This window comes from Sus scrofa, chromosome 14 (genome assembly GCF_054392235.1).
Source record: "Sus scrofa isolate SSC_HxYL_T2T_F1_AM1 chromosome 14, Sscrofa_HxYL_maternal_Yorkshire_Landrace_v2.0, whole genome shotgun sequence".
NCBI classification, from domain to species: domain Eukaryota; kingdom Metazoa; phylum Chordata; class Mammalia; order Artiodactyla; family Suidae; genus Sus; species Sus scrofa.
This window is the reverse complement of record NC_139396.1, coordinates 132986483-133013490: the sequence shown is the minus strand read 5'-3', so window position 1 is coordinate 133013490 and position 27008 is coordinate 132986483. Positions and strand designations below refer to the sequence as shown.

The 27008-nt window shown below is 35.7% G+C and overlaps 1 protein-coding gene across 7 annotated transcripts in view; it reads left to right on the top strand.

The window, feature by feature from the left end:
- Window positions 1-27008, top strand: part of HPSE2 (heparanase 2 (inactive)) — a 760216-nt gene that overhangs the window by 111431 nt on the left and 621777 nt on the right. For 4 of the 7 annotated variants that reach the window (XM_084995064.1, XM_021072270.2, XM_084995063.1 and 1 more), the window contains one exon: window positions 18226-18387. In XM_084995064.1, the coding sequence (XP_084851190.1) occupies window positions 18226-18387 (162 nt within the window). Of the gene's footprint in view, window positions 1-18207; window positions 18388-27008 lie in introns of all 7 variants that reach the window. The other 3 variants (XM_021072269.2, XM_084995066.1, XM_021072271.2) reach the window with 1 other exon arrangement.

The following is a 27008-nucleotide window of genomic DNA, read 5'->3' as shown; positions in this document are numbered from 1 at the left end:
CAAGAGCCTTTGTGCTGAAAGAGTATTCATTTACCTCCCTCATCTCCCCCAATGGCTTATCCTTTACTTTCCTGACTTAGTCAACCACATATTTTCCTAATATGCTAGTCTCTGATCCCCCAATGTCTTCTATTCCTCTCTTTCTCTGTTTTCCTTCAAGTTAGCAAAGTTATCCCCTTAGGCTTCAAAATGTCTCTTAGAGTTTCCCCCTTCTTTTCAATTCCAAATAATACCAGGTACCTCATATCTGGACAACTAAAACAGTGCAAGCTAGCATCCACAGATTCAGATTTATGGATTTCCAAGGCATTCAGCATACCACTTTTAGAAAAAAAAATTTTCATGTTTACTTTGTTTTCATTATAAAAGGTTTCAAAGGAAAGTACAGAATACCTACCCATCGTGTATTCTCACTCAGCTCTATCCTTTCATTTACCCATTTTCATCCCTCATTGTATTCCAGACCTGAGCCGAGATTCCATGTTTCATTAGTTTCCATGTCTCCTTACTATCTTCTGAACTGTGAGAATCTCTCAATCACCTTTCCTTCTCTTTTTATGACTTTGGCAATGTTCAACATTACTGGTCAATTGCTTGTGAGGTTCAGGTAAACTGTCCCTCAGTTTGATTAGCTAAAGTTTTTTCATAATTGGAGTAAGTAATGGATTTAGGGGAAAGATACCACAGAGGTGTTTTTAGGTCTTACTAATGATGATATCAACCCTGATCACTTCGTTAAGATGGTCTAACATGTTTCTCCACTATAAAGTTACTATTTGCCTTTGCAATTAATGAATTTTTATAGGAGAAATGAGGTTTGCAATATTAAAATTTTTATACACTTCTACTCAATAATTTTAGCACTCATAAGTGGATTTTGCCTATGGCAGTTTTTGCTCTGGTATTCTAAAAGTGATTTTCTATTTTGCTCATTCCTTACACATTTATGAATTGGAAGATGTGCCCATTTTCCTAGTTTATTCAACCATGATTTTTTTTTTTGTCTTTTTGCCATTTCTTGGGCCACTCCTGCGGCATATGGGGTTCGTTCCCAGGCTGGGGGTCTAATCAGAGCTGTAGCTGCCAGCCTATGCCAGAGCCACAGCAACATGGGATCCAAGCTGCATCTGCAACCTACACCACAGCTCACGGCAACACCAGATCGTTAACCCACTCAGCAAGGCCAGGAATCGAACCTGCAACCTCATGGTTCCTAGTCGGATTTGTTAACCACTGAGCCACGATGGGAACTCCCTCAACCATGATTTATATCAGCATGAATTCATCATATATTACTCTCAAGTCATCATATTTACCTATTTTTGTTATACAAGTTGTTACAGCTTTGGCTATGTAGAGCTCTCTCAGGTTAACTTCTACATCTTTTTCACATATCATTCTTCTAAAGAACATCCTTACTTTCTAACACCACAAATGTTCCAGGCTCATCTTGTATTTTCCCTGTCCCAGTTCTGGAATCATACACTTCTCCAAGGAGCCCTGGTTCCTTCTGTTTGAGAATGGTATTTAAAAACAAAGATCTGGGCACAAACATGTGCTCATTGCTATTGAGGTGTGACTAATTCTAGGTCATCTCAGTAGACAAAGATAGAAAATGTGCATGTATATGCTAACTGATATATGCCCACATGTCTACATTTATTTCTGTATCATCTACCTGTGTAACCATTAAAAGGGGAAAGGGGAATACATTAGTTCATATTGATGCCTCCAAATCCAATCCAGTACCAAAGAGTTCATTCTAGAATTCCCATTTCCTTGTCATTTCTTTCTCTAACAATGAGAAACCTGATTGCCATAAACTACACTTACTTATTTTTCAATGGTAATTAAAAATGCAGTTTCAAAACTGCTATTACACACCCCTAGGAGAAACAAATTTATCAACTACAGTATTTATTTTTGTTCAGTACTTTTTACATTAGCCTTACAAAATCCAGTCAAAATAAATCTATAGATTAGCATCTTTCTTTTCCAAGTCTTTAGTGTGGTTATGTCATTCATTGTAATAGAGTTAGTTAGCGGCATTTGTAAATCTACATTCAATTTTGAGTTTCCCCCATCATCCTGGTTGATTTTTTAAATTTGAGGACAGTAAAATTCACATTCTGTGGTGATATTTTCATAAGTTTTGACAACTGCATAGAATCAAGTATCCACAAGCAGATCGCCACATAAAACTGTCTGATTACCCAAGAAGCTCCCTCATGCTACCCCTTCATCAATCCCTACCTCCATTCTCACCGCTAGCAAACTGATTTGTTGTGTTTCTTTGGGGGGGGCATACTTTTGTCCCTGCACATTTGCCTTTTTCAGAATGTCATAACAATGGAATCATGCAATATTTAGCCTTGGAATATGGCTTTATTCACTTAGCAAAATGCATTTAGGACTAATCCATGCTATTCTGAGTCAATAGTTCATTCTTCTTTACAGCTGAATAGTATTCCACTGAATGAATATACCACTGTTTTTTACCCACTCACCCACATACAGCTTTTCCTGTGAACATAAGTTTTTAATTGACTTGAGTAAATTTCTAAGAGCAAGACTACAGCATCACGTGACAAGTGTATGTTTAACTTTATAGGAAACTGCTAAACTCTTTTCCAGAATGGCTATAGTAATTTGCATTCTCACCGGAAATGTATGAGAGTTCTGATTGTTTCATATTCTCATCAGCACTTAGCACTGTCAGTTTTGGGTTTCTCTGTTAGCTATTCAAATAAGTTTGTTCTTGCACCTCACGGTGATTTTAATTTCCATTACCCAATGATAATGACATTGAACATGTTTTCATACACTTATTTTCCACACAAATATCATCTCTGGTGAAGTAATTGTTCATATCTTTTGTCCATTTCTTAATATTATCAGCACTTAGTATTGGTGGTTTTGTTTTGTTGTGGTTGTTAGTTATTCTAATAGGTTTGTGGTGGTATGTCATTGCTGTTTTAATTTCCAGTTCCTAATGATAATGATAATGATGTTGAACTTATTTTCAGATACTTAGTTTCCCTCCAAATATCTCCTCTGATGAAGTATCTGTTCATATCTTTTTTCATTTCTTAATTCAGTTTCTAATTGTTTTTTAATTTTAAGAGTTCTTAAGTTTTGTATATAAATCTCTTATCAGATGTGTGATTTTTAAAAATGTTGCTTTCAAACTAGACAAAGATACCATGAAAAAAGAAAACTATAGGCCAATATCTCTGATGAATATAGACATAAAAATTCTCAACAGAATTTTAGCCAACCAAATCCAACAACATATAAAAAATATCTCATACCACGACCAAGTGGGATTCATCCCAGGTTCACAAGGATGGTTCAACATACGCAAATCAATCAACATCATACACAACATTAACAAAAGAAAAGTCAAAAAACCACTTGATAATCTCAATACATGCAGAAAAAGCATTTGACAAAGTCCAACATCCATTCATGATCAAAACTCTCACCAAAGTGGGTATAGAAGAAACATACCTTAATATACTAAAAACCATTTATGACAAACCCACAGCAAATATAATACTCAATAAAGAAAGCTGAAAGCCTTCCCACTAAAATCTAGAACAAGGCAAGGATGCCCACTCACACCACATTTATTTAACATAGTATTGGAAGTCCTAGCCACAGCAATCAGACAAACAAAAGAAATAAAAGGCATCCAAATTGGAGAAGAGAAGAGGTAAAATTGTCACTCTATGCAGATGAGATGATACCTTATGTAGAAAACCCTAAGGACTCAACCCAAAAACTACTTGAACTGATCAACAAATTCAGCAAAGTAACAGGATATAAGATTCACAGTCAGAAATCAGTCATATTTCTGTATACTAACAATGAAATATTAGAAAAGGAATACAAAAATACAATACCTTTTAAAATTGTACCCCCAAAAATTAAATACCTAAGAATAAACCTGACCATGGAGGTAAAGGACTTATACGCTGATAATGTGATAAAACAGTAATCAGGGAAATTAAAGAGGATTCAAAAAAATGGAAAGCTATTCCATGCTCCTGGGTTGGAAAAATTAATGTTGTAAAATGGCCATACTACTCAAAGCAATCTACAGATTCAGTGCAATCTCTGTCAAATTACCCATGACATTTTTCACAGAACTAGAACAACCAATCCAAAAATTTATATGGAACCACAAAAGAACCAGAATTGCCAAAGCGATAGAACATAATCAGAACCCAGAAATAAACCCAGACACCTGCAATCAATTAATCTTGGACAAAGGAGGCAGAATATGAAATGGGAAAAAGACAGTCTTTTTAGCAAGTGATGCTGGGAAAACTGGACAGCCACATGTAAATCAATGAAACTGGAGCACACCCTCATACCATGCACAACAATAAACTCAAAAGGGCCTAAAGACTTAAACATAAGACAAGACACCATCAAACTCCTGGAAGAGAACATAGGCAAAACATTCTCTGATATCAACCTTACAAATGTTTTCTCAGGTCAGTCTCTCAAAGCAACAGAAATAAAAACAGAAATAAACCAATCGGACCTAATCAAACTGATAAGCCTTTGCACAGCAAAGGAAACCATGAAAAAAAGACAACTTAGAAAATGGGATAAAATAGTTTCAAATGATGCAACTGACAAGGGCTTAATCTCTAAAATATACAAACAATGTATACAACACAAAGCAAGAAAGCCAATAACCCAAATGAAAAATGGGCAAAAGACCTGAAGAGACATTTCTCCAAGGAAGATATACAGATGGCCAACAAGCACATGAAAAAATGCTCAACATCACTGATTATTAGAGAAATGCAAATCAAAACTACTATGAGGTACTACCTCACACCAGTCAGAATGGCCATCATTACTAAATCCACAAATAACAAATGCTGGAGCAGGTGTAGAGAAAAGGGAATGCTCATGCACTATTGGTGGGAATGTAAGCTGGTACAACCACTGTGGAAAACAGTATGGAGATACCTTAGAAATCTATACATAGAACTACCACATGACCCAGCAATCCCACTCTTGGGCATATACCCTGACAAAATTTTCCTTGAAAAAGACACATGCACCCAGATGTTCATTGCAGCACTATTCACAATAGCCAAGACATGGAAACAACCCAAATGTCCATCGACAGATGATTGGATTAGGAAGACATGGTATATATACACAATGGAATACTACTCAGCCATAAACAGAACAAAATAATGCCATTTGCAGCAACATAGATGGAACTAGAGACGCTCATACTAAGTGAAGTAAGTCAGAAAGAGAAAGACAAATACCATGTGATTTCACTTATATCTGGAATCTAATATATGGCAGAAATGAACCTTTCCACAGAAAAGAAAATCATAGACTTAGAGAACAGACTTGCAGTTGCCCAGAGGGAGGGGCAGGAAGTGGGAGGGACTGGGAATTTGGGGTTAATAGATGCAAGCTATTTCCTTTGGAATGGATGAGCAGTGAGATCCTGCTGTATAGCACTGGGAACTATGCCTGGTCACTTATGATGGAGCATGATAATGTGAGAAAATAGAATGTGTACATGTATGTGTAAAAAAAATTGTTTTTATATTAATTTTATTTATTTTTTTACTTTTTAGGGCTGCACTCACGGCATGTGGAAGTTCCTAGGCTAGGGTTGAATTGGAGGTGCCTTGCTGACCTATATCACAGCTGCAGCAACTCAGGATCATATATACCACAGCTCACAGAAATGTCAGATCCTTAACCGACTGAGTGAGGCCAGGGATTGAACCTGGATCTTCATGGATACTAGTCGAGTTTATAACCACTGAACCACAATGGGAACTCTTATATTATTACTCATTTAATTCTATTGATTTTTACATTGTGTTATTTTAAGTTATGTTCTTAGTGGTTGTTCCAGGGATTACGCTATACATCTTAACTTTTCACAGTCAAAATCAAGTTAATACTAACTTAATTTTGATAAGTTATAGTAACTTTTTTCTGATACAACTTATTTTCCTATCTCTTCTTTTATGTTAATTTCTCTATATTACATGTTGTAACTATAGCATATTTTCTTCTTTATATAATCTTACACATTTTAAAGGAATTAAGAGTATAAAAGATCTTTTATGTTTACTTACATATATACCATTTCTAATGTATTTCCTTTCTTTCTGTATATTTGAGTTAGCTGGTATCATTTCCTTTCAACTTGAAGAACTTCCTTTAATATTTCTTGTTCTGCTAGTAACAAGTTCAGTCCATTTTTATTTTGTTTTCATTTTTGAATGATAGTTTTGCTTGATATATAATTCTTGGTTAGTAGAAATTTTTCCTTTCAGTATTTTGAATATGTCATTCCACTGTTTACTGGCTTCCATTGTTCAGATTAGAAATCAACCAATAATTGTATTACTGTTTCCCTCTTTGGGTTGAGTTTTCCTTCCCTACTATTAAGATTTTCTTTTTATCTAGGGCTTTCAACGACTTAACTATGATGTAGGGTAGGTGTAGATCTCTTTGTAATGATTCTTTTTGTTTATTGCAGTTTTTGGAATCTGTAGATTAATAATTTTCATCAAATTTGGATTTTTTTAGATCGTTGTTTCAAATAATTTTCTATCCTTTTTCTATTTCTCCTCTCCTTCTGAGACTGTAATTACCTATCTGCTGGATTCCTTTATTTCGTACCATAATACTCTGATGCTCTACTCTTTTTCCCCTGATTTTTTTTTCTATTTTTCATGTTAGGTCACTTTTGTTCATCTGTGTTCGTATTCTCTGATTCTTTCTCTTATTCTCTCAAATCTGCTGTTAAGCTCAATTGTGCATTTTTTTTCCTTTCAATTACTGTACTTTTTAAAATCTAGAATATCCATCTGGTTCTTTTTTAAAATAAAGGTTTTTATTTATTTTAGTCCTCTATTTATTGAGCCATTGTCATGTTTTTTAAAAATTATTTAAACATGGTTTCTTTTAATTTTAAAAAACATTTGTAATCTATTCTTTGAAGTTTTTGTTTGCTGGGCTCACATAGAATTAATTCTATTGATTGCTTTTATTCTTGAGTATGGATCACATTTTCCTTTTTTTGCATGACTTAGAGTTTGCTGTTGGAAATTGGACATTTTAGATATATCACAGCCAACCCGTAATTTTTTTCTCGTGAGAATTGTTTTTTTGCCTTTATGTAAAGTAAATTTTTGGACTTAAAGTTTCTATCTTGTTTTACTACTGATGTTTCTTCTCAATTTTAAAAAAGCTATTATTTTTATTTTTTAGCTTGTCTTCCTAGGCTTTGCCTCTGAATTTTCATAGCTTAGTGATCAGCCAGTGATTGCTTGGAAGTTGTGCTGAAAACCCTTTGAATCCTTTAGGCTTCTACTCTCTGCTGATGGATTTCTATGCGGATTGGTAAATTTGTTCAGTTTTGTGGTAATTTTTAGGTCTGCCTCGCCTTTTACTTTACGCCTAGCCTCTTGAATTTCCTTTATTTGTGTGCAGTCTTTCACTTAGCTTGTTCTGTATGAAAAACCCTATGCTGAATCTCCTATGCATGTGTACACAACCTCATTTCTATGTCTTTCAAAGTTCTAGGATCTCCCTGTTGAAAATATTGGCTGACCTGCTGCTTCCCCAATCAGAAATGTAACCTAAGGCTAGCAGAGTTGTGGTTTATAATTGATTAAAGGACGGAGAAATGCATATGGCAGAAAGAAGCAGGGACAGAAATATGAAGACTACCATACTCACGTGTGTCCAAGATATTGGTAGGCAATATCTTGATGTTAGTGCATCAACTTTGGTGTAATATGCTCTTTCCCTTGTTTTTTTCCTTCAGGGTATATATTGGGTCTTTTCTTGAACTGTGAACTGTATGTTAGGATGAGTATCATAGGGGGAGATGAGATGACATGTGGATAGACTGATATTTGGCATGAAACAACAAGGAATATCAGCAAGAAGAGGAGAACTAGTAGAGGGAAAGTAGAGGTTTAGAGATTATCCACTCTGTTAACTTCTCAGTTTGGTAGACCTGCAAAAAAACAGGGTACAAGGATGTTAAGTTTGAGGTCTATAGCTTCATGATTATTTGGTAAATTACTTGAAATTCATACCTAGTCTTCTGTCTTTGAATCTTTATTCTTTCTATTATGTTTGACAAAGAACCCAAGAAAGCGTTTTTGTGGAGGCATAAAACCCTTGAGTTAAAAATGACCTAAAATCACAGCAGTATCCTCCAATAATCGCTCTCTGATGTAATTATTATTAGCAACCAGCAAAACAACCAGCACTTGTTGAATGCCTAGTACGTCTCTCTTGCTCTCATTAAAAATATGCTATTTTTATATGCTTAACAATTAAAAAATATGCTTAAAATTAATAAAGGAGAGATTTAGTGATTTGTCCAGTAGCTCTCCGATAGTAGTAGAGCTGGGATCCAAACTTGTATCTACTTGAATGCAAAGCCTGTTCCTGGGAGCTGCATTCGGGAAAGTTAAACTCTACTCGGGGAACAACCAACAGCCCCAATGCGTGTTTGCTCAGGAAAGCATATAATGCCTGTTATATTGCCTTACATGATATCAGTGAAAATACCTAACTCTGTACTTGGGAGGCTTTAATGACTCTGTTGAAATCACTTTTTTTTGTGCATGTGTTATACAGTCTCTGCTCGACTATCTCTAGGGATGAGAAACTCACTCTATCCCCAAGTAGTTCTTTTTCTTATAGGACAGCTTCTGTTTTTACAGTTTTTTTCATGTGTAATTGAATAGTATGTCTTTTGGTTACTCCTGTAATGTTTGGCTTTCCAGATTTACGTAGAATAAATCTCTTATGTATGAAAGCAAATCTTCTTTAGTTTTTTCTTTGCCAGGTTCAACACTCCCAGTTTTTTCAACTATTTAAACAATTATTTCCCATCTTGGTACTTTTCTTTGGTTGCAATCAAGATCATTAGTATACTGGTGAGACTATTATAGCTGGGAGTAAATACCACAAGTAGTTTACTAATAACAGTAATCATATCTATCCTTTATAGAGCTCTTATTTTGTGGCATGTGTAGTGCTAAGTCTTCTACATTACTACAATAAAAGTAGATGAAGTAATTGAGGCTTGCTTTTTTCTGTCACTTCTGAAACTAGTAAGGGCCTTTATGCCAGAATTTGAACCTAGGTTTGTTTAATTCCAACTCTTCACTGTGCTGTCCTTGGCTGGCCTGGATTGCAGTGTGGCTATGTTATCTCCTGTATTCTGGGTTTCTAGTTCTATTCATTTAGTCTAAGATTGCACCAATCCTTTTGGCAGATATATCATATTTGGCAGCAAAACGCTGATGTATATTAATTTTATTTTGGCTAAAACCTACAAGTATAAATAAGATCTTAAATATTCAAGCTTTCATCTGGTCTGGGCTTCCCATCTTAAGTAATTAACGTTCAGTATAAATGAAATAATTTGTGTTCATGTCTTGGAGGTTTAAGCCTTATTTTCAAGGTTACCAAGGTAATTTTGAATTTTGATATTTGAATTTTAATGCCTATTATATTAACTCTTTTCTAGACCCGTGACCCATATATCTTTGATAACTATCCTTGCTTTGTGTTTTTTTTTTTTTTTTTTTTGTCTTTTGTCTTTTTTTTTGTTGTTGTTGTTGCTATTTCTTGGGCCGCTCCCGCGGCATATGGAGGTTCCCAGGCTAGGGGTCAAATCGGAGCTGTAGCCACCGGCCTACGCCAGAGCCACAGCAACGCGGGATCCGAGCCGCGTCTGCAACCTACACCACAGCTCACGGCAACGCCGGATCGTTAACCCACTGAGCAAGGGCAGGGACCGAACCCTCAACCTCATGGTTCCTAGTCGGATTCGTTAACCACTGCGCCACGACGGGAACTCCTGCTTTGTGTTTTTTTTTAGTCTTTTATGATTTCTAAAAGATAAGAGTTGAGTAAAGAGTCTATATAGAGCTTGACAAAGTTGGTGGAGTAGGAAGACCCCGGGCTCACCTCCTCTTATGGGCACACCAAAATTACAAGTATTTACAGAGCCACTATTGATGAGAAAGACCGCAATCTAACAGAGAAGATCTTCCTCAACTAGGATGTAAAGAAGGAAGCACAGTAAGATGAGTAGGAGGAGTGGAATCACAGTATAGTCTAGACTCACACTCCTGGGTGATAGACCCACAAAGGGGACAATAATTATAATTGCAGAAGTTCTTTCCAAGGAGGCATGAGTCTGAGCTCTACATAAGGCTCCCCTGCTTGAGGATCTTATACTGGAAAGATGAACCCCCAAAATGTTTGTCTTTGAAGGCCAGGGGGACTTACTTTCAGGAGATTGAGAGGACTGCAAGAGATAGAAACTCTACTTTTAAAAAGCACACACAAAATCCCATACACTGTGGGACCTAGGGCTGAAACAGTAATTTGAAAGGAGCCTAAGTCAGACCCACCTCCTGATCTTGGGGAGGCAGGAGGCAGCTAGCGCTCACCCTAAGGACATAGACATTGGCAGAAACCACTACAGGAGCTCATTATACTTTGTGGACACTGGTGCTGGCAAGCACCATTTTGGAATTCCCCCTTTAGCTTCTTAACACCATGACCTGGCTCCACCCCTAGCCAATTGGTACCAGTGCTGGAATGCCTCAGACTAAGCAACTAGCTGGGCAGGGACACAGTCCCATCCACCAGCAGGCAGGCTGCCTTAAGAACCCCTAAGCCCACAGCCACCCTGGGACAAGTTCATGTCCACTGGAGGGCTGAGGATCTGGCCCCACACCCCTTTGTAGGGACATCAGCCCCAGAATACTCACAGCCCTGCAGCCAGAGACACTGAGACCCAGCTTCACCCATCTGTGGGCCAGCACCAGCCTCAGGACCATGCCATCCTGCAAGATCCAGTCTACACACCAATAGGCTGGCACAAGCTTTGGGACACTCTGGACCCTGAAACCTGGAGTTCCCGCTGTGGCTCAGTGGGTTAAGAACTTGATGTTGTCTCCCTGAAAAGACTGGTCTTTCTCAGTAGGTTAAGGATCTGGTGTTGCCACAAGCTATGGTGTAGGTCTCAGATGTGGCTCAGATCTAGTGTAGCTCTGATTTGAACCCTAGCCTGGGAACTTCCATATGCTGCAGGTGCTGCCCTAAAAAGAAAAAAGAAAAAAACAACAAACCAACAAGCAAAAAATCCCCAGTAGATTAAATGATACAGAGGAACAGATAAATCAGCTGGAAGATGGAGTAGTAGAAATCATGAAAGCCGAACAGAAAAAATAAAAAGAAATGAAGACAGTTTTAGGTGCCTCTGAGACATCATCAAGTGTGTTAACATTTACATTGTAGGGGCCCCAGGAGGTGAAAGAGAGAGAGAAAATGGAAGAGAGCATATTTGAAGACTTAATGGTTGAAAACTTCCCTCACCTGGGAAAGGAAACAGACGTCCAGGTTCAGGAATCAGAATCCCAAACAGAACCAACCCAGAAGGACCACATCAAGTCACGTTGTAATTAAAATGACAAAAATTAAAGAAGAATATTAAAAGCAGGAAGGGATAATCAACAAGTTATATACAAAATAATTCCCATAAGGCTCTCAGCCTGCTTTTCATCAGAAACTCTGTAGTCCAGAAGGAGTTGCATGATATATTTAAAATTATGAAAGGGAGAAATCTACAACCAAGAATGCTCTACCTAGCAAGGCTTTCATGGCTTTCATTAAGATTTGTAGAGATCAGAAGTTTTGCAGACAAGCAGAAGCTAAAAGAGTTTAGTACCACAAAACCAACTTTATGGAAATATTAAAAGGACTTTTCTAAGTGAAAAAATGTCATAAGATGTCATCTGTATTGACTGTAAGTAGTTAAGAGAAAAACACAAACATAAGGAAGGTTAACAGTGTCCTACGAGACAACCAGTGGATCATGGGAGAAATCAAAGAAGACATTTAAAAATGCTGGAGACAAATGAAAGTGAAAACACACTGACTCAGGGAGTTCCCTGGGGGCCTTGTGGCTAGGATTCTGCACTTTTACCACTGTGGCCTAGGTTCATTCCCTGGTCTGGAACTGAGATTCCACACCAAGCCACTGCATGCAGTGGCCAAAACCAAAACAAATAAACAAACATAAAACGTTAAAAAGAAAACAACAACCCACAGTGATCCAAAATTTATGGGTTATAGCAAAAGCATTTCTAAGAGGGAAGTTTATAGTGATAAAAGCTCACCTCAGAAAAGAAGACAAATCTCAGACAAACCAACTTTTTTACACCTAAAGGAACAAGAAAAAGAACAAACAACACCCAAATTTAGTACAAGGAGAGAATCATAAAGATTAGAGCTGAAATGAATGAAATAGAGACTAAAAAACAATGAAGATCAACCAGAAGAACTGGTTCTTTGAAAAGATTTAAAAAATTAATAAAATTTTAGCTATACTGATCAAGGAAAAAAGGCATAGGGCCCAAATAAGTAAAACTAGAAATGAGAAAGAATTACAGTTGACACCACAGAAATGCTAAGGATCATAAGAGATTGTTATGAACAACTGTACACCATTGAAAGGAACAACCAAGAAGAAATGAACAAATTTCTAGACATGTATGATTTCTCAACTGAACCAGGAAGAAATATAAAATATGACAGACCCAATTATCAGCAATGAAATTGAATCAGCAATGAAAAGTTCCAGATCAGATGCTTCGTAGGTGAATTCTACCAAACATTTACAGAAGAGTTAATACTTATCTTTCTAAACTATTCCAAAAAATTCCAGAGGAAGGAACACTTTCAGACTCATTCTATGAGGCCAGCATCATCTTGATGCCAAAGTCAGACAAAGATATAACAAAAAAAATTACAGGCCACTATCACTGATGAACATAGGTGCAAATATCTTGAACAAAATAGTAGCCATCTGAACCCAGATTAAAGGATCGCACACCATGATTGAGTGGAATTTATCCCAGGGATGCAAGGATTTTTCAGTACTAGCAAATCAGTCAATATGATACATCATATTAACAAAGTGAAGAATAAAAAATATTTGATTATCTCAATGCAGAAAATTTTTTTTATAAAGTTCAACATCCATTTATGATAAAAATTCTCCAGAAGGTGGGCATAGAGGGAACATACCTGCACATAATAAAAAGCCCTTTATGACAAACCCATTGCTAACATCATATTTTTTTTTACTTTTTTTAGTCTTTTATTTATATATATATGTATGTTTTTTTCTACTGTACAGCATGGTGACCCAGTTACACTTACATGTATACATTCTTTTTTCTCACAATACATGTTCCATCATAAGTGACTAGACAGAGTTCCCAGTGCTACACAGCAGGATCTCATTGCTAATCCATCCTGAAGGCAACATTCTGCATCAGTTTACCCTAAGCTCCCAGTCCCTCTCAGTCCCTCCCGTTCCCCCTTGGCAACCACAAGTCTATAACATCATATTCAATGGTGAAAAGCTAAAAGCATTTCCTCTAAGACCAGAAACAAGACCAAGGATGTCCACTCTTGCCACTTTTATTCAACATAGTTTTGGAAGTCCTAGCCATAGCAGTCAGAGAAGGAAAATACATAAAAGGAATTCAAATTGGAAAGAAGTAAAACTGTCACTGTTTGAAGATAACATCATAATATACATAGAAAATCTTAAAGATACTGTTAGAAAACTGCTGGAGCTCATCAATGTATTTAGTAAATTTCTAGGATACAAAATTAATGCACAGATATTTCTTGAATTTTTATACACCAACTGCAAACTATCATAAAGAGAAATAATGTAAACTCCCATTTATAATCATAATAAAGAATAAAACATCTAGAAATAAATCTATCTAAGACCTACTCAGAAAACTATAAGACTCTGGTGTAAGAAATTGAAGGTAGCACAAAGAGATGGAAAGATATTCCATGTCCCATGGATTGGAAGAATTAATACTGTTAAAATGACCATACTACTCCAGGCAGTCTATAGATTCAGTGCAATCCGTATCAAAATACCAATGGCATTTTCCCCACAGAACTAGAATATTTAGTTCTAAAATTTGTATGGAAACACAGAAGATGCTGAATAGTCAAAATAATCTTTAGAAAAAAATAGAACCCATATATAGACCCACACACTATGGTTAAGGAATCAGTGGCAAAAGAGGTGATAATATACAAGGAGGAAAAGACAGGCTCTTAAATAAGTGGTGCTGGAAAACTGGACAGCTACATGCAAAAGAAAACTGAACAACAACAAAAAAAATAGAACATTTTTTTTTCACACCATATAAAAAAGTAAACTCGAAATGGATTTAAGACATAAATGAAGATCAGGAACCACAGACCTTCTAGTAGAAAACATAGGCAGAACACTCTGACATAAATCATGGCTATTTTTTTGATCTCTCTCCAAAGATAAAGGCAACAAAGGCAAAAACAAATGGGACCTAAGTAAACTCAAAAGTTTTTGTATAGCAAAAAAACCCCCAAAAAAACAAAAAAACAAAACAAAAAAAAACCTAAAAGAAAAGACAGTCCATCGAATGGGAGAAAATATTTGCAAATGATATGACTGATAAAGGGTTAATGTCCAAGATCTATAAATAGCTTACACAACTCAGTATTAAAAAAAAAAGCAATGCAATTAAAAATGAGATCTGAATGGACGTTTTTCCAAGGAAGACATACAAATCACTTACAGGCACATGAAAAGATGCTTAACGTCACTAATCATCAGAGAAATGCAAACCAAAGCCACAGTGAGACATCAACTCACACCTGTGAGGATGTCATTCATCAAAAGACCACAAATAACAATGTAAGGATGTGATGAAAATGGAACCCTAGTACGCTGTTGGTAGGAATGTAAATTGGTGCAGCCACTATTGAAAACAGTATGCAGGTTCCTCCAAAAACTAAAAAGAGACTACAATATGATCCAGCAGTTCTGCTTCTGAGTATATGTCATATTTGAAGAAAACAAAAACGCTAATTTGAGGAAGTTCCTGTCGTGGCTCAGTGGAAACAAATATGACTAGCATCCATGAGGATGTAGGTTCAATCCCTGGCCTTGCTCAGCGGATTAAGGATTCAGTGTTGTGTTGAGCTGTGGTGTAGGTTGCAGATGTGGCTTGGATCTGTTGTTGCTGTGCCTGTGGCTGTGGTGTGGGCCAAGTGGCTACAGCTCTGATTTGACCCCCTAGCCTGGGAACCTCCATATGCCATAGGTGCAGCCCTAAAAAACGAAAACACTAATTCAAAAAGATACATGCACCCCATTGTTCATAGCGGCATTAATTACAATAGCCAAGACATGGAAGCTACCCAAATGCCCATCCACAGATGAATGGATAAAGAAGATATATGTGTATATATATGTGTGTGTGTCGTATACATATATATGAGGGATTAAGAGGTATAAACTACCATGTGGAAAATGAATAAGTTACAAGAATATATTATACAGCACAGGAAAATCAGTCAGTATATTATAACTTTAAATGGACTGTAATCTATAAAAACTTGAATCACTATGTTGTAGACCTGAAATTAACATAATATTATAAAGCAACTATATACCTCAATAAAAAAGAATCTATGTTACATATCTATATTTCTTGAATCATTGTTGAAATGTACTTTTCTAAAGTCTAGGACATATGTTTGGTCCTGTCCATTGTTTTCTTTTCTTACTGTTCTTAGTATTATTTGTTAACTTTATTTAAAGCTTCTGGTTTGAATGACGTTGAAAACATTAGTTATAATTATTGCTTCTTCTGCCATTTGTTAGAAAAGAGAGTTTAGTAGGTGTTCTTTTTAAATTAGACTTTATCAGAAGACATAGGGATAATTGAAACACCTCTTTACTCTTTATAGACTATTTTGGTACAAGTTTTATAATTTTTTTGGGGAAAATATCACCCATATTTCCTTTCTGGATAGATTATGGTATTCTCCTATATAGTGTAATAAGTTTTTCTTTTTAGTTCCTCACATTTATTGTTTACCATACTTTGCTATTAAGTTCATGAATATCTGTATAGAGTAACTTCTGGAAAGATTGGTGGACTTGGCTTTGAAAATTTCTGGATTTGGGGACTGACCATGATATGTGAACTTGAGCAAGTCACTTAAGCTTTGTGGACCCCAGTTTTTCCATCTATACATTAGGGATAATATTACTTGTCATCAGTTAGGATTACAAAAAATGACTATTAATGGTTTATACAGTAGTATTTTATGTCACATAAGAGGAAGCAAAGGATAGGCAGTCTAGCACAATTGTGGTAGCTATGATAGCTCAGTAAAGACATTCGGGACTTAAGCTCTTCCTATCTTCCTGGTTACCAGTCTGAGTAAGACCTTTACTCTCTTGCTTCTTGTTTCATTGCCACAAAATGGCAGCTATAACTTTAGGCCTTTTGTTTGTGTTTTAGGCATGAAATATAGGAAGGACTAAAAGGCTGAAGGGAAAAGACTGATTTTTCTCTTAGTGAAATTCTGTCTCTTAATTTGGCCAGGGAAATTTCCCTAGGGATGTGTGCTTGCAGTTCATTGGCCAGAACCATGTTACTGGCCACTGACCACTCTTTGCTTCAACAAAAGCTGGACAATTGTATATTTTAGCTTCTAAGTCTCTATAGTAGAGGAAGGCAAAGAAGAAAGAAATGTATTTAGGATTTGGGTCAACTAGTCATCAATATCTGCTATATAACTTTCATCCATTGTTGGAAGGGTTCAATAATACACTCCCATTGAAATATTTTAAGTAAATGTAAACTATTTATTAGTCATCTTACCTTCTATTGATGTTAAAAACTGGAGTGTGTTCTTGACTTTATTCTGGTTTTGTATTCAAGACTCAGAAAATCTATGAAATTACTGACTTGATTGTTAAATGAGTTCACCTTATTGCCTACATTCTAGAAGTCAGTATGAATGTGTTTAGGCATTAATACTGTATTATTTCCAACCAGCTCCTCTGTTTTTATCTAAGAATGAATGAAGACCATTACCACATCTAGCTAATCTTTGTAACCACATATCCTAACTCAGTTGTCAAGGGTTTGTTTTTATATCTGGGCTTCTCTTTTAAGGCTCTTTTGCTATGTTTGAAAATCTTTTGTCTAGAATGATGTTCCAGCCTTCATGTCACATGCTGTATTTTCTCTTAGGTATAAGTGACATTGCTTAAGGAGCCAACTATTTCCTATTGGTACCGTCAACATGGGCATTAGTATTTCTTTTCCAAAGCCATGGGTGTCAGTAGTGGTAGAGCAGTTTATTTATTTATTTATTTTTGTAGCACTTTTTCCTAAAATGCTTCAGTTTTTTTATGTAAAACTGGAAGTTTCAGAGTTGTTCTTCAGATCGATGCTGATGTTATTTATTTCTATGCTAATCAGCTGAATTATCTTTTAATTTATAAAAAATAAAAAAGTTACTTCAGGATATAAAAGATCCCTGCTTATTGGGAAGCATTCTAGGTGAATATTTCTTTTTGAGAAAGGCTGTTTTCTAGAGAATACATATGCTTTGAATGAAAATCATACTGAGTAAAAGGCAGCCTACCACTAATGGGAAAATAATCAGGAAATAGGCAGATCTGTAAAGTGATCCTACCCTTGCTTTTTTCAGTGACCCATAAAATACCTGTGTATATATTTAAAGGGCAGTTAATGAGTTAGAATATACTCAGAGATACGTGAAAAATTGCAGTAGGAATCCTGAGCAGCTAACCCGCAGAATGGCAGCTTTCATTTGAGCTGAATGGGCTGGCTGGGGGTGGGGGGTGGGGCAGTTAAAGTTGAAACTACTCCAAGTATCCTGAATACACATGCTGGAGGTGTGATCCAGCCTGTAGCCTGAAGTAGAGGAAATGACTTTCATAGTCACTAGCATTCAGGCAAAGCTGTATTATTTTTCACCATGGTAAAAGATGTTAAGGCCCCAGGAGGTAAATAAGTCCTTGAGGTGAGCTGAGAGAGTGGAAGAGTGGGACTTTTAAATGAGGCTAGAGAAAGCTAAGAAACAGAAATCTCCAAAGAATTTGGAAATGACCAGAGAAACTTGTAGGATGCATCATGAAGTAGGAGACCCTTTGTGTCTCTAAAACTCTTCAGCTGGTTGTTTATAAATTATAATCTGTCATATTAGGTGAAAATAGCTTCTGTTTTGTTTTGGTTTTGTTTTTATTTTTGTTGCCAGCCTTCTTTCTTTTTGTAGACATTGTTCGAAGTGATGTTGCCTTGGATAAACAGAAAGGCTGCAAGATTGCCCAGCACCCTGATGTTATGCTGGAGCTCCAGCGGGAGAAGGCAGCTCAAATGCATCTGGTTCTTCTAAAGGAGCAATTCTCCAATACTTACAGTAATCTCATATTAACAGGTAAGGCTGTTGGAGTCAGCTGGACTCTTAGAGCATTGTAGATGGATGGCCTCCGTCAGTTAGCAGCTTGATACTTGGGAAACACTAAAGGCGAATTCAGATGAGCCTACATTCTTTGTCTCTACCCACTATATACCTTTTAAAGTTATGATGACTCTTGTATTCGTATAAAAATATTTGTTATACTTTGCAGATGTATTTTGGCTTGAGGTTATGGGTGGTTCAGCATGTGTGTTCTCATAAGAGAGAACCAATGAAAACTTAATGAAGCCTTGTAAAAGTATGACTTTTTAGATGTGTGCCAATAGATTTGGGAAAATTTCTAAATTTGGTGTCTAAGAAGCAGCTATTTTCCTCTTTCTGTGTATGCCCTTTTTATGAACCCAGTGAATATAAAGATGAAATGTAAAAGAGATAATGATCCACAGGCATAGCTGACAATGTTCTATTCTTGGTGGATTTTGAAAATATCTAGGGAATTTGATTTTCTTTTTAAGAACAAAGAAGCTATGAGACTGAGCCATACCCCCTTTCATCCTTGGTTCTAGGAGGGAAGTGAATATATGTGAGAGTTCAAAGGAGAAGCAACTTTTTGCAGGGTTGCTGCAAACTTTGCTGGTAAAGAGCATACAAGTTATGTGCTTTTGTCAAGCTTAGGAAAAGATTCTAATACCAGATTCTAATATGATAATCATGAATTACTTGAGATGAACTAAGAAGAGCAGTCCAAGTTATCTCCATTTTCTTAAGGATACACAGGGCAGAGCTGCATTATATTGATTCAGATAAGCTTTAAAAAATCAAAATGTGTGTTTTCCCCTGTTTATGAATACTAAAAAATTAAAAGATGGAATGTCTGACAGGCTATGAATATCTCAGGCTATGAATTTATTTTTGTAAACTCCAAGTTAGGAAAATTTTAAATTTCTTTATAGGCTTCCTGGCAGTTCACCAGGAATTGCTGAATGTCTGAGTGGCAACCAACTTGTTTTGCTTCTGAAAAAGCACCAGTCTTTTCCAACTTTTTATCTTGTACCTGGTGGAAAACCCAACAGCATAAGATGAAAGCCAGATTTAAATGTGGCTTTGGAGAGCAGAGAAGAGGATTATGGATTTCATAAGCATAGCCCCTATTTTTTGTTCTTTGATGGGTCATTTAGGAGGGAAAACTTAAAAGTGATTTATGGCTAATAAATCCTAAATTGGTTAGTGAAACTGTATAAGTTTAGGTGTCTAGGAAGAACAGATTTTTCCTCCAAATTTCTTTAGTCTACCTCAGATGTACAAATGTACATGTACTTATTTAGTATTATCTAATTCAGTTATTGGAAATGAAATATTCTTAACTATCCTTATTCTAGTATTTTTAGGCCCACATTAGAGAGGTCAGACCATGTGTTCTTTAATGTGGGATAGAAAGGGCTTAGCGTAATTCTAACCCTAAACTGTGCATCCAGAGTGTGGCTTGAAGGCATGTTATCTTTAAAAATACAAGTGCTCTATTGAGTTCAGTGGAATCTTTTCTAATTCTCAGTAACATAATCCCTTTGGATGTTTATTCGCAGTTCAAACTGTTGGAATCAACATTGTCAACTTTTACCCTGACAACTTGCTTACTTTCTACTAAACAAACTTACCCTAGAGAAGAGCCTCTTTCCTGCTCTCACTTCTCCCAAGCTGCTTCAAAGAGTCCTCAGGCATTTTCCACATTTTTCACCCAAATGTCTGTGCAGAAGTGATACCTTGCTGCAGACAGAGCATTTGGTGTACCCTAGTTTGTTTATGTGAAAGTTCAAAAGGTTTTGGTTCCAGGTGTTGGGAAAAGATGGAGTCATTTCAGTTTAGCACCAATGGTAAAACTATTTTAATATCCTTTAACTAAGACTTTGATTTTACACTGTGTAGTTTTCTAATTGTTATGAAGTTTAATCCTTGATTTCTTGTATAAATTTTGAGAACATGGTCTCCAGACAGCTAAACATAATATTTAAACATAACTAAACTAACTTTTGTAAATATTTCCCTTTTCAGTGATGAATGTATATTGGTAAGGAGGGTGAGGTTGAAGGGGCAGAGACCTCTCAAATGAAGTGCCTTTCTTTACCAACATGTCCAGAACACCTACCCTAGGATTTCTGCGTGGTGATGTTACCCTTATTTTGTATAACTCTCGTGTAATGTTTGAAATATCTGCAATGAAAGTATTTACGTGGGAACAGGATGAGGAAAATGAGGAAACTGGGCCTCCAGAATCTCAGAAAGAGATCACTTTTTTTTCCATGCTTCTCCTCTCCCCTCAACCCTTCTCCCCAGTTATTTACAGAATTGCATGTATATGGGTAGCGTTGTATTGTAATTATTTCCTGGTCAGTTGGCAGTATAGTCTTTATTTTAAAATTGGGCAGCTGTGATCACAATAGGGGAAAAAATTAATAAAATGATTGAAATATCAGTATAGTAAGAAGTTAATAAAGTGATTGAAATTGCAGCTGGTTAAAAGCATGTTAAAGATGATGGTTGTTGCCTTCTGCCTCACAAGCAAGCCCTTACTCTTAAATGTTCCATCTTTAGCTAGGTGACTGTCAGTGTTGAGGTGAGAGGTATGCCTTCATATTATTCATTGTAGCTTAAGATCTCTTCAACAGCCATCCCTCAGATGAGGGCAAATGATATACTAGCTTTGAGGGTCTTCTGATCATTCAATAAAAGGAAAACAATGCTATAGTCCTAGTGACAACCCAGTTAATGGAAACTAATAACAATTCTTTAATGCATATGTCTATTGAAACAGTCCTAATTATATCATATTTAAAAAAATGGATTGTATTTTTTCATGGTATTAAACATGTCTTAGTATCTTCATGTGAATGATTTACATGGTAGTGGAAATAATCTTAGCTTCACCTAATCTAGAAGGTTTTTGAAGTAAACTCTAAGGTTATGGGAAGGTGATAGAGTAATTCCAGGAGAATATTAATGAGAGAACTATTTTAAATACGGTACACTTTCCCACACTGACTCACCAACACATGCTTGTAATCTTGTCCTGTAGCTTCCTGAATCTGAGAGTCATTGTGCATGTTACTCAAGGAATGTTAAATGAGAGGGAAGGTTGGGTAGGTAGGATTTAAGAAAGAACGAGAATCATGTGTTCCATATCTTTGTGCTCTTATGCTTCTTAATCTGACAATGCTCTATAAGTTTGTTGAAAGTGTTCTGATGTATATACAATGAATGGATTCACTCAAAGACTACTTTTAAGGGTTAATTTTGACATCATTAAATAACTTTTTATAGGTTTGATTTTAGTTTGTCTTCTGGCAAATGCTCCTTTTTTGAGGTATAAGTTGAACTTTTGTGGCATATGTCTGTTCTGTAATCAAAAGAAAGCAGAAAATAAAAAGTTTAAAAGCAAGCCTTGAGGCAATACACTTAACAGGATTTTCTTTAGAACAGAGATTCCTGGAGGGCAAGGAGTATCATGTTTGTGCAGCATTCTGCACAGTATGTAGGACATAGTGAATGATCCTGAAATTAAAAATTATTTGTATTGTGAAGTCATCTAGTCAGTGCTTGTTTCCAGGCACCTTGAACCATAGCCATTATAAATGAATGGTATTACATAAGACGTTTCCCAGAATTCATTTATAAGAATTCGTGTCATATTATTATCTTCTACTTTTGGTTTTGTACCTCTTCTTTCAGTCGTTAGATTCCAAAGTAGACTGGCATTCCTGTGATCAGCTTTACTGTATTACTGTAGCAATGAATTGAATGAAAGAGGCTCATACTTCCCTGTTATGGCCAATCTTTCTAACTTCAGTTGAGCAAAGGGCTCAAGTGAGTGATACGAAGACTGTTCTTTCAGTTCTCACAAACCCTAATGCTCAAAGGACTATATCCAGGTCTGTTTAATTGTTTGTATTATATTCTATAGTATTAAATGTGGCATACTTTATTTATCCTTTCTGTATTAATGTATGTTAATTTATATACATATTTACACATTTATTTCTGTAGAATAGATTTCTGAAAGTTGACATCTGGGCCAAAATATATGTAAATTTAAATTTTATAAATTCAGGTTTATTGAGGTATTATAGTATAACTAAATTTTGACAAATTAATATATTATAGGGTTATGTTAGCTATCATCACCATCAAGTACAGAACATTCCCATCAATGTAAATATTCTCTTATCTTCTTTTGTAGTCACTCTCCTTTCCCAACCTCCAGTCCTTAGCTGTGTCTGATTTGATATTTGTCCCTAAATGTTGTATTAATGGAATAATAAAGCAGTTATATGTGTCTGATTTTTTGACTTAGCATGATTTTTGAGATTTATTTATCACATTGCAAATATCAGCAGTTGATTTCTTTTTATTTCTGAGTAATATTTCATGTTAAGATAATCCTACAATTTATTTATTCATTCATTTGGTTTATTTCCAGTTTTTGGTGATTATGAATAAAGCCACTGTAGACATTTGTTCTCAGATCTTTGTGTTGACATATATTTTCATTTCTCTTAGGTAGGTACCTAGGAGTGGGATTGCTTGATTTTGTGGTGCCTGTTTGACTTATAAGAGTACTACTTTGCATTCCCTCAATAGTGTGTATGGGTTCTAGATATTCCATTTCCTTGCCAATAATTAGTATTGCTGTCTTTGAAATTGTAGCTGTTTCAGTGAATAGGTAGTAGTATCTCATGGTTTTAATTTGCAGTTTACTTTACAACTAATGTTATCGAACATCTCTTCATGTGCCTATTTGACATTTATATATCTTCTTTGGTGAAGTGTCTGTTCAAGCCTTTTGCCCATTTAAAAAAATTTAATGACTTTTGTTTTCTTACTATTGAGTTTGAAGGGTTCTGTGTGTATTTTGGGCTACAAGAACTTTATCAGGTATGTGATTTGCAGATGTTTTTTCCTCTGTGATTTGTATTTTTTATTTTTAAGAGGTTTTTCCAAAGAGCAGAAACTTTTAATTTTGACGAAGTCCAGTTTTTGGTTTTTTCTTTTACGATTTTCATTTAAAATTTTAATGCATTTTGCCAGATAATTTTCAGAAAAGATTGTAGCAATTCCCATTCCCACTAGCAGTGTATGAGAGCAGTTATTTCCTAGCATTCTTATTAGCACTTGGTATTAGTACTCCTTTCTATATATATATTTTTAAGTTTTATCTTTTTTTTAATTGTTATTTCCCCAATACATTTTTTTTCTACTGTACAGCATGGTGACCCAGTTAACTTTTCAATATTTTTAATAGGTGACAAATATTATCTCATTGTTGTAATTTTCTGCCCATATTTATTGGTGATTTGAGTTTTCTGTTTTATGAATTACCTATTCATGTTCTTTGCCTTTTAAAAAAATTGGGTGTTAGAATCTGTTTTTTATCAGTTTGTGAATGCTCTTTGCGAATTAGGAATGTTAATCCTTTGTCACATGTATTGCAAACCATTTTCCTCCTTGGATGCCATTTATTTTTTGATTCTGTTTTTAATTTAGAGCTGTAATCTTTTACTATGACTGGAATTTGTGTTTATATATTGTGTGATGTAAGCATATGACATTGTTTTCTTCCAAGTAGCTAGCCAGCTTTGCATACACTGTTTTTTAAAATAAAATGTTCTTTTGCCACTGAATCATAATGTTATATACTATAATGCATAATCATAATGTTATATGTTATATTCCCACATATATTTGTACCTATTTCTGAATTTAATTTTCTGTCAGTTTTCTATTCTTTATTTCTGTTCCAATGCCATACTGTTTTCATATCTGGTAAGGCTTATAAGCCTTTGTTTTTCTTTTCTAAGGCTTTTTACGGCTTTTCTCCTATAGTAACTTTTTTTTTTTTTTTTTTTTTTTTTGCTTTTTTTAGGCTGCACTCACAGCACATGGAAGTTTCCAGGCTAGGGGTCGAATTGGAGCTGTAGCCATCGGCCTACACCACAGTCATAGCAATGCGGAATCCAACCTGTGTCTGCAACCTACACCACAGCTCATGGCAATGCTGGATCCTTAACCCACTGAGCAAGGCCAGGGATCAAACCTGCATCCTCATGGATCCTAGTTGGGTTCATTAATCCCTGAGTTATGAAGGGAACTCCCTTCTATAATAACTTGTTGAAATGAACTTTAATTTTCTCTAGTTAAAGAAAATTCATTACTGGATTTTGATTGGAATTACATTCAATCTATGTCATAATTTGGGAAGGATTGACATTTTTCTGATGTTAAGTCTTCCACTTAAGAACACAGTATATCTTTTTAGTTGTTCAGTTCTTGTTTTATGCTGTTAGATAATATTTTATAATTTTTTCTGTACCTTTCTTGTTAAATTTTTTCCATAATATTTTATACTTTTTTGGATATTAAGAGTGAATTTCTTTCTCCTTGTAACTCATTTCTGATGTAAAGAAAAGCTCTTGATCAAAGACAAAGGTAAATTTACACATTTTCTAGATTTTTACCAAAATTTGCCTTATGATTTCTAAAAACCTTTCCAAAATATTGAAAAATAGTGGTAATAACTGCTTTTCACATGATTTTAATGAAAATGGCTTCATTGTTTCGTGTGTATAAGCATCTGAATATTTACCTACTGAAACCAGTCCCTTGAAATTCAAAATATGTTTTTTCAAAATGAGAATGACTTTACTGTTATTTATGACTATAATAGAGGAAAATATTTTGATTCTAGACATCTCTCTATCCACACACACATACACAGAAGTCATAAATGTACAGGAAACACATACATACAGTTTTCTTTTTCTTTTTAGGGCTGCACCTACCGTATATGGAAATTCTCAGGCTAGGCATTCAATCGGAGCTGCAGCTGCTAGCCTACACCAATGCCAGATCTGAGCCTCATCTGCAGCCTACACCACAGCTCACAGCAACGCCACATCCTTAACCCACTGAGTGGGGCCAGGGGTGGAACCTACATCCTCATGGATACTAGTTGGGTTCATTGCCACTGAGTCACAACGGGAACTCCCTCCCTATAATTTTTATACAAAGCAATATTAAACAACATGTATGTCTGTTATTTTGTAACATTCTTTCTTAATGGTATTTTGTAAATAATAGTAAAGTCACTGTGTAAGTTACCTTTCTATATCAAAGAACATAGGTTCATATTCATTTTAATGGCTACATTATAATTATACTATTATGTGGATATTTCAGAATTGTTCAACTGATCTATCAGTAGGCATCATGATTGTCTCTAATTTTTAATGCTTGTAAATAATGCACAAAGCAAAAACGTCTTTGTGCATTTCCTCTGAGTGCTGTGTCAAAGGAATGAACATTTAAAATTTTGATGCATGGAGTTCCCACTGTGGTGCAGTGGGATCATTGACATCTTAGGAGCTCCGGGACACAGGTTTGATTCTTGGCCCTGGCTCAATGGGTTAAGGATCCAACATTGCCACAACTGCAGCTTGGGTTGTGACTGTGGCTTGGATCTGCTCCCTGGCCCACGAACTCTCTATGCCATGGGGTGGCCAAACATGAAATAAAAAAAATTTTTTGGATGCATTTGGTAAATGGACTTTCTCAAAAGTAGTGTTGACTTTTGTTCATGTTGATTATTTGCTTTAATCTGTGTTGCAGTAATAGTAATTAATATGGGATTGTTTTTTAATTACATTTCATTAATAACTAATGAGGTTAAAGATCTTTTTACTTTCTTTGCCATTTTTAATTTCTTCTGTGAATTGTATGTTTCTTTAGCCTATTTTTTTATTGCGTTATTGGTCAATTTCTTATTAAGTTATAAGGCCATTTTATATATTAGGGATAGTAATCTTTTGTCATGTATATTGCCAAAAATGTATTCTTGGGCTTTTAAAATTTGTCTTTGTTGTATGTATAGTTTAATTGTTTTTCCATTTCGTTTTTCTTTTTTTCTTCTCTTTCCTTCTGTGCTTATCTTGCCAGGCTAGCAGTTTGAGGATTGTCTCTATTCTGTCTGTGATATTCCTAATCTAGAACCAGGCATTATAGCAGTTTTTGGTTCTCATCTTTGATATTTGGGATTATGTACATCCAGTCCCTGGGCCACAAAACCTTCCTGAATTCTAGATGTTCTGTAATCTCCTTCTCAACCCTTCTCTCTTACACTTCCCATCTACTCTTGCCTCTAGCAGTAGGCCAGCTGTGCCCCTTCCCACCCCCCATCCTCCTGCCTTTTTTCCATTTAGTGAATCTAGCTCTGGTCTTCCATCTTTCCCAGGACACTTTTTATCTGCACTATCTCTTAGCAGTCGAACTACTGGCTGCCACTGTGACAGTGATGAGGTTGGCAGGTTTGGAGCAGGGACTCCTTTAGATATGACAGACAGGGAGGGCCTCTCTTAGGTGAGACTTTCCAGGTGTGTAATCAGTCATTAGTATCCTCCAAGACTCAGTGTCCCCATCATTAATAGGGGGTTAGTAATATATGCATTGTTTTTTTCTTGGAGTTATTCTTGTCTAGGAGTGTGTCATGACTAGAAGAATAGTGTTCTGTTCTTATACTTGAATAATAAGATAATGAGTGTGAAAATACTTCATAGTAAGATATTTGTTTCATCTTTTTATAAATAAACGAATTA